This window comes from Notechis scutatus, chromosome 4 (assembly GCF_049901735.1).
Source record: "Notechis scutatus isolate UNSWTSFEM ecotype Mainland chromosome 4, rNotScu1.2, whole genome shotgun sequence".
NCBI classification, from domain to species: Eukaryota; Metazoa; Chordata; class Lepidosauria; order Squamata; family Elapidae; genus Notechis; species Notechis scutatus.
In genome coordinates, this window is record NC_142012.1 from 89,434,699 (window position 1) to 89,443,563 (window position 8,865).

The following is an 8,865-nucleotide window of genomic DNA, read 5'->3' on the forward strand; positions in this document are numbered from 1 at the left end:
TTCAGCTGATGGACTGTGAAATTTAGTTGTGATGCACCTGTGTGGTGGTGCTAAGTGAAAAAACAACAATGTGGTGATGCACTCACTGTAGTGCTGTTAATGTGAAAGGTGTTCATGATGTTCCCCTCTGTGATGGCGTATGTAATGGTCCCATTTAAGCCTTCATCCTGATCCATAGCACTGATGGTGATAAGAACGGCATTCCATGTTCCTAGACCTTCATCCAAAGTGACTTCATACTGCTGTTGCTGAAATACTGGAGGATTGTCATTCTCATCCAGGATCGTTACATAGACCGTAGTTGTAGCCTATAGGTGATAAATAGCAAGAGATTTAGAATCACACAGAGGAGAAAAAAAGGAAGTATATGGGAACCATATAAATATTCAAATACCTTTCAATTGGTAATCCTTTTGAATGTCTCTTGTTAACATTCCACCAAAAGATTTATAAATTGATTTTTAAAAACCCACAGTGTAATCTAACGCACATTTACCTATAAGCGAACACCACTGAATTTCATTAAATTTATTTTGGGCATTTTTGGTATTTTTAGAATTAGGGCTAGTGGGAGAATGCAAGCTTATTTGGAATGTGCTTCTTTATTTCAGTATCAGAAGGTGCTCAACTAATGGTTTTTATTGTGTATTTATTTACACATCTTCTATTTCATCCTTTTATTCCTAAAAAGCCTCTTCAAATGAATCTTAATTAAGCAACTAAGCATTAATCAAAACGTTTATTTCAAATTATCACTAGAAGTCTAAGATAATTTAGAAAAAATTTAAATCATGGGGAAAAATATCAGGTCATATCAAAAAGAACCAATTTAACCAAGCACCAAAATGAACAGGTGTATATATCATCACCTGTTCTTGAAGACTGATAAGGGAACCTCTACGGAGAGATTTGTATAAGAACGTATTTCCTTGTTTAGCAAATCCCTAACTTCTGGTGAGAGATACCTCTGCTGATGAGCAGGTACATATGGGGAGAAGGTGCTCTGTTCAATACCCAGGGTTTAAGTTACACAGGGTGTAACATGTTCATGTCTGGCAGTCCAATTTTGCATTTTTCAACAGCCAAAAATTCAGTTTCATAAGTAACACAGTAAAGCATCCTACAATAGTTGAGATGGACTGTGCTGGGCAGGTTCTCCTAATACAGAAATAGCTAAAGCTGCCAAAATAATTGGATGCACATTCACAATATGAAAAGCAAGCAAGAATTTTGTACTTCCTCACGGGAGCTAACAGTAGCAGGTGAGAAAATTGGATGTGAGGAAATGTTACATAATGTGGAGCAAAAAACATTAGTCACTTTGACTTTATCCTTACAGGACATAATATGCAACTCTTCTCAGGGCTGTCTGGTGGCAGAGATTCAACATATCAGAGATTGCTTGCAATATGTTGTCCACTAGTGTTTGTTTGTGTGTATGTATACAGAGAGTGTCACAAACATAAATGCACAGAACAATAACAGCACATCTAAACATATCAAATGATTTCCTCAATTTAATTGTTCCTTGTCTCAAAGGTGTCCATTTCACCATGTGTAATGGACCAAAAACCTTATTAGTTCATCTATTGTGACACAGATGATCATCACGTATGCTTGATAAGTGATTTAAAGAAAAAAATAGACGTTGGAGAGATCAAATTCAATAAATCTGACTTTTTAATGGCCTTTTCTAATCAAATTTTTCTCAGAGATCAAAGGTAACCACAAAATGGTCTAGGTCAACTCGGTGTGGCCAACTCACCACAGCCAACTCGGCATGGTCAACTTGCCATGGCCAACTCACTGCAAGACCATGGTGTACTTGCTGTGGGACAACTTGTGGCAGGAAAAGTGTTACACTAAAATCGAAGAAACAATGGAATAGAATCATTAAAGAAAGGATAACAGAGGGAAAAATGGAATTGTGAATGACAAAATGTAAAATATTTTTAATTACTTTAAATATTTAAATTGAATTGTTCAATTGTCCTGCTGTAAGTTGGCTGTTGTGAGTGGGCCACACCAAGTTGTCCCAATCCAAACCCAAAAAGGGTATTCAAGATGGCAACTGTGTATGTTTGAAGCTCTACTGCTTTTTATATTAAAATGAGGAAGAACTATGTGTTGTGGCTGCCATTTTGACTTATTTTGACTCTCCACCCCAGCACTTGTATCAGAGCTGCCATCTTGTATATTTCCAGTATGGTTTATATTTTTGTCACTATAACACATCTTGTAATCCTTGGCTTACAACTATTTATGAAGAAAGTGACACGACCAGTTTGCACACTTATCACAGCATCTCCATGGTCACATGATCAAAATTCGGACATTGGCAAGTATTTATGAGAGATGCAATGTCCCAGGGTCATGTGATCAACTTTTGTGACCTTCTGACAAGCAAAATCAATGGGAAAACCAGATTCACTTAACAACAGAGTTTCTCACTCAACAACAGCAGTGATTCCCTTAACTGTGGCAAGAAAGGCTATAAAATGGGGCAAAGCTCACTTAACAACTGTTTTGCTTAGCAACAGAAATTTGGAGCTTATCTATGGTCATAAGTCAAGGACTACCGGTGTGTTAAGTGCTAACAGGGCAAACAGGGCTATTTCTATAGTCAAATTTTCTATCCTTGTAAGTCACCAAAACAAGTAAAAGCAACACATTCATTTGTTCCAATTATATTTCACTTCTGTTTCTAAAGATACATCTTGCACAGTTGTATATGAAAGAAAAGTGGTCTCCCAAATATTAATTTCTGCAAAACAAAATGCCCTTTTAATTTCTAGTCTTATTTTAGTTTCAAAGTAAAACACTTACTCACTCCACCATACCAGCAGATATAAGAAATGTCAAATCTAGATAAGAAAATAATGCATGAAATCCTATGTTTGTTTAGAAGCAAAAGACTGGGGGAAAGTATATAGGAAACTGTTTTACCTTAAACCAGTTTTTTTCTTATCATGACTATGATGCTGTCTGCCACAGTTTTAGATCAAACTTTTGATGTCAAAGAATTGAACTTCAGACTAAATGCAACTAGTAAATTTGCCTCTAATTTAATGTCCAAAACTGGTTCTGCATAAATTACAGAATTTTCTGCAAATTCTGGACTAAGGGACGATAACTATTGAAATGGGGAATCAATTCTTTTTAGATATTAATAAACCAGCAAGTAAGACACATATCAATCCTGGTAACAACAACAAAAAAGCAAACTTGATCATGTTCTCCATTTGAGTTAATAATTAGAACAGCTTCATTTTCATCAGAAAAGAGTCATCAGAGTGCATAAACATTACAATTACATCCTAAAGGAAACTTAATTCTGGGCTTTAGTATAATAGCTAATAACAAGCACTGTCATTAAAATATAATGTGCTCGCTTCAGCAGCACATATACTAAAATTGGAATGATACAAAATATTAATAATGATTCCTAAGAAATGGATCTTACATTGGTTAGGCAGAAAACAATTCTTCAATTTTTAAGAAATGTATCAAATATGTACTACTGTACTTTTTCAGATACAGGAGTATACACATCTGATACTACGGTATTCTATAGCTGAATATATTATATACATATCCCCTCGTAAGATGGAAGGTAAACTTTATTTATTTGTACCATTTTTAACATGTTTCAATGCAACCATATGAGACCAATTAATACGCTATGTTTGGAGAGTTTCTGATTGTCTGTAATTTGTTATGCCTACAATATTCTGGATCCTCCGGAGAGGGGTTTGGGGGTGTTGCAGACCCCCTCCCCGGCCGGCAGAACCCCCTTTTCCCAAGACGGTGCAGCGGCGGTCCGTAATGGCCGCCACAAAGAAGCCGGCAGCTGGGTAAGAATGCGCAGGAGGAAGAGGAGAAAGCCTTTGAGAGTGAAAGTTTTCTTGGTTGACCCAGGACATTTAACACAATTCCTGGAAATTATGGCTTTTTGAATGATTCCTTCCAGAAGAGAAAATAAGCGGCAATTTTGAGGTGCTGAAAGGAAAGTTTACTCTCCTTCCCTATGGAATCAATAAGTGGATACTGAGAAACCTGTCTTTTTCAGGTAAAAACTAGCTTTATGTGATAAGTGGGAAGGGAGAGGACAAAAAATATATTTATATGTTAAGATTTTGTTGGAGGAGATGCCTTAAGGATTTGAAGACTGAAATATAATTTCAATAAGGCTTTAAGATACAGATTTGGACTTTCTTTTTTTTTGATTGATACTACCCCAGGAAGAGAAAGTGAGAACTTTGTCTTGGCTTGGATTGATTGAGGACTTTGGGATTGTTCTATTTTTTTGAAATATCTTGGTTGGTGCAAGAAGAAAGAGGAGAAAAAAAAAGAAAAGAAAAGATTTATAATGGCTTTTTTTGCTGAGGAACTGAGAAAAGAATATGAGCAAACAAAAACAGATGGCAAAGATGGTGTGAAAGAAGCCTTCCTTTTTTTAGAAATGGCGCTTGCTAACTATCAACAAACACTACAACAGATGGAGGCAGCAGAAGAAGAAGAAGAAGAAGAAGCCATCTTTAATGAATTTCAAAATTTAACTAAGAAAGAAGGAAGAAAGAAAGGAAGGAAAATGAAGGACTTAAGATTTAAAAAAAACACTCAAGAAAGAGAAAAATAAGGTGCAAAATCAATATAATGATAGTAAACAAAAGAAAAAGGAACACAACAGAGAAGGGAAGACAGCAAGGCAGAGGCTAGGAGAAGCGGGGTAGGAAGGTCTGGTGGGGGAAGAAAGAAAGGGAAAAGGTGGAGAAAAGCCACAAAGTTTTGAAATTAGATGGGAAAAGAGGAATCTTTTTAGGGACAAAGGGTAAAGTACAATTTCTTTAAAAAAAGATTTTGCAAGGTACATAAGATGGTATTGTAGCATTTGTATTAGAAATAGAAAATTAGAATGGTTTAAGAGTTAATAAGAGATTAAAATGTTGAAATGTTTAGTAATGATTGATTTTAAAATTTAATAAAATATTAAAGGAATGTTTAGAATATTGAGTTTTAATTAAAGAGTTTAATATGACTATGGCATTGATGTTATTATAAAATTATTATAGTAGCATTTGTTTTTGGAAAAGGCAATGGGAATGTTATAAGATTCAATATTTAGATCTATTATTTAACTATGTATTTAATCATTTTGGATTTATTATTTTTCTTTTATTAAAAAAAAATTAGTAGATAGAATGTACCAAGCAGAATCAGATTGGGTATTAGGTGTTATTTTAAATGTTAATCTAATTAATTTAGGGGGAAGATAGAAAGGCATCATACTCTGATTAGTGATTTCAGGAGAAATTCTTTTTTTTTTATAAGGAATGAGACAGAGGGATAATAAAGAATGGACAAAAGATACAAATATAATGACTCAAATTAAGATGGATAGAATTAAGAAGAAGCTAAGGAGAAGCTAATATAGAAGATATAGAATGGTAAATAAAATAGGTAATGATATGTAAGATGAGCATGAATATAATTGAAGTCCATGTAGAGAGAGGTACCTGGGGCCAAGTTACTTTCCTAAAAGATTTTTTATATGTTTGTGTGTTGTGTGTTTATGTTTTTGGGAGAATTAATAAAACCTTGCAGAAATACAGAATGAGAATAATGGTAACCAAGTCAGAAAGAAATAGATGAAATAATAATAGTGAAATTGAATAAGAGTAAAGAGAAGTAAAGAGAAATTGGATAAGAGGTATTTGTATGCTCATATGGAAATGGTTTAAAATAGAATTATATTGTATAAAATAAGGTTTTATTTGACTAGTAAAATTTATAATGGAAAAAGGTTTAAGTATGTAATGGTTAATGATGATTTGTTTGTCTTTAAAATTAATAAAATTTGTTTAAAAAAATATTCTGGATCCTATGCAGAAGAATATTCTAAACTGAATTTGAAACATTTACTGAATACTCAACTGTGTACATGTACTTCTGCAGTATTGGTAATCCTTGATTTACAACCACTTATTTAGGATCTGTTTGAAGTTACAACAGCACTCAAGAGTGACCTACAACCAGTCCTTGCACTCAGTAGTGGGATTCCAATTTTTTTTTACTACCAGTTCTGTGGGTGTGGCTTGGTGGGTGTGGCAGGGGAAGGATGATGCTGTTAATATGGCTCTGCATTACCTCCTACAACACCTTGAATCTCCAATTGCCTACGCAAGGGTCCTCTTTGTAGACTTCAGTTCAGCATTCAATACCATCATTCCAGACATTCTTCTAACTAAATTAAACCAACGAGCGGTACCTAAACACACTTGTAAGTGAATCATAAGCTTCCTAACAGACAGGAAGCAGCAGGTGAAGCTAGGCTGAATCACATCTGATACCTGTACAATTAGCACAGCCCCCCCCCAAGGCTGTGTGCTTTCTCCACTTCTCTTCTTCCTATATACCAATGACTGCATCTCAAACGATCCATCTGTTAAAATACTGAAGTTTGCAGACGGCACAACAGTGATTGGTCTCATTCGAGACAACGATGAATCCACATTCAGACAGGAGGTTGCACAACTGGCCTCGTGGTGTAACCGGAACAATCTGGAACTGAACACACTCAAAACCGTAGAAATGGTGATAGATTTTAGAAGAAATCCTCCCACACTACCATCTCTTACAATACTAGACAACACAGTATCAACAGTAGAGACCTTCAAATTTCTAGGGACTATCATATCACAACACCTAAAATGGACACCTAACATTAAAAATGTCATCAAAAAAGCACAATAAAGAAAAAAAAAAAAAAGCACAATAAAGAATGTTCTTTCTGCGGCAACTCAGAAAGCTCAAACTGCCCAAGGAGCTGCTGATCCAGTTCTACAGAGGAATTATTGAGTCTGTCATCTGCACCTCTATAACTGTCTGGTTTGGTTCTGCAACTCAACAGGACAGACACAGACTTCAGAGAGTAATTAGGACTGCAGAAAAAACAATTACTACCAATCTGCCTTCAATCGAGGACCTGTATACTGCACGAGTCAGAAAGAGGGATGTGAAAATATTTACAGACCCCTCACATCCCGGACATAAACTGTTTCAATTCCAGAACAATTAGAAACAAGGACAGTTTTTTCCGAACGCCATCACTCTGCTAACAAATAATTCCCTTAACACTGTTCAACTATTTACAAAGTGTGCACTATTACTGTTAATCTTCTCATCGCTCCTTATCACCCATCCCCTCCCACTTGTGACTGTATGACTGTAACAGTTGTTTGTATCCTTACGATCTATATTCACGGTTTCCTAGTATGATTTGATTGCTTATTGTAGCCTATGACTACTATTAAGTGTTGTACCTTATGATTCTTGACAAATATATCTTTTCTTTTATGAGAGCATTTGCACCAAGACAAATTCCTTGTGTGTCCAATCACACTTGGTCAATAAAGAATTCTAATCTATTCCTATTCCATTTTATTCTATTCTATAAAATCTCCAGTCAGAGGTGGTATTTGCCAGTTCTCTAAACCAGGGGTCCCCAACCGCCGGTCCGCGGACCGGTACCGGTCCGCGGAACAAGTCTTACTGGGTCGCTGGGCGCCGCCATCTTTTTTTGGTAAAAAAGTGCTTCCGGTGAGCTTTTCCGGGTAGAAAGCTCACCGGAAGCACTTTTTCTTCAAAAAAAGATGGCGGCGCCAGCGCTTCCGGTGAGCTTTTCTGGGTAGAAAGCTCACCGAAAGCACTTTTTCATCAAAAAGATGGCGCCAGCGCTTCGTGAGCTTTTCCGGGTAGAAAGCCATTTCTACCCGAAAAAACTCACCGAGCGCTGGCACCATCTTTTGACGAAAAGTGCTTCTGGTGAGGTCACCGAAGCACTTTTTCGTCAAAAAAAGATGGCGGCGCCCAGTTGATGCCGGTACCGGGCCACGGCGCCCAGCTGATGCCGGTACCGGGCCGCGGCGTCAAAAAGGTTGGGGATCACTGCTCTAAACTACTCAAAATTTCCGCTACTGGTTCTCTAGTCAGAACCTGCTGAATACCACCTCTGCTTGCACTTATGTCCATGTAGCATCAAAATTTGGGCACTTGGCAACTGGTGTATATTTACAATGGTTTCAATGTCCTGGGATCATGTGATTGCTGTTTGCAACATACATAGGTGGCTTCCAACAAGCAGTTAACGGGGAAGCTGGATTTGTTTAATGACTATGCAATTCACTTAATTGCAATGACTCGCTTAACAATCACACACACACAAAAATCCCTGTAAAATCAGGCATGCCTTGCTTAGCAACAAAAATTCTGGTCCTAATTGTGGTTATAAGTCAAAGACTACCTGTACCACATCTCAGGATCTCTAGGGAATTGCTATAAGTAATTCCAAATTAGACTTTTAATGAACGTTTACATCAATAGATGAAAAGATTAGAATTATTATGTGTTTTTGCACACCTATGTAGAGCCCAAGTTCTTTACAATTACCGGCAATAGTTGTGTTGGTCCACGAATAGCACAAACCAATATATCATATCAATAGGCCTACTGGAATTTGGCAAAGGTCAAATTTGCATATTTTACTTGCCTGTTTTGCTTCATGATTTACAAGCTAGTGGTCTTATGATTTTACAAGTCAGTATCTGCTCATTTGTGACTTTTAAAGTGAGTCTTTTGGAAGTAGTAATTTTGATCAATCAACAGAAATACATGGAAACACATGCTTTCACAATGCTTTAGGGACTTTTAAAATAAAGCGGCTTTTAGACGATTTAAACTCTCCAAATAGAGGCAAATTGGATACAAAACTTTTTATCTAAACTCCTCCTTAGTACATAAACTCCCAGATAATGGCCAGCAAGAAAATAATCCTGGTTTATTAATATTTCTCAATGTTCTCAATGT

General features: G+C 36.4%; 1 protein-coding gene across 1 annotated transcript in view; it reads right to left on the minus strand.

Annotated features, from left to right (window-relative positions):
* The window catches only part of CDH23 (cadherin related 23), a 564,480-nt gene that overhangs the window by 65,244 nt on the left and 490,371 nt on the right, over positions 1-8,865 (minus strand). The window contains exon 38 of the mRNA XM_087964088.1: positions 87-308. Within this exon, the coding sequence (XP_087820214.1) occupies positions 87-308 (222 nt within the window). The remainder of the gene's footprint in view (positions 1-86; positions 309-8,865) is intronic.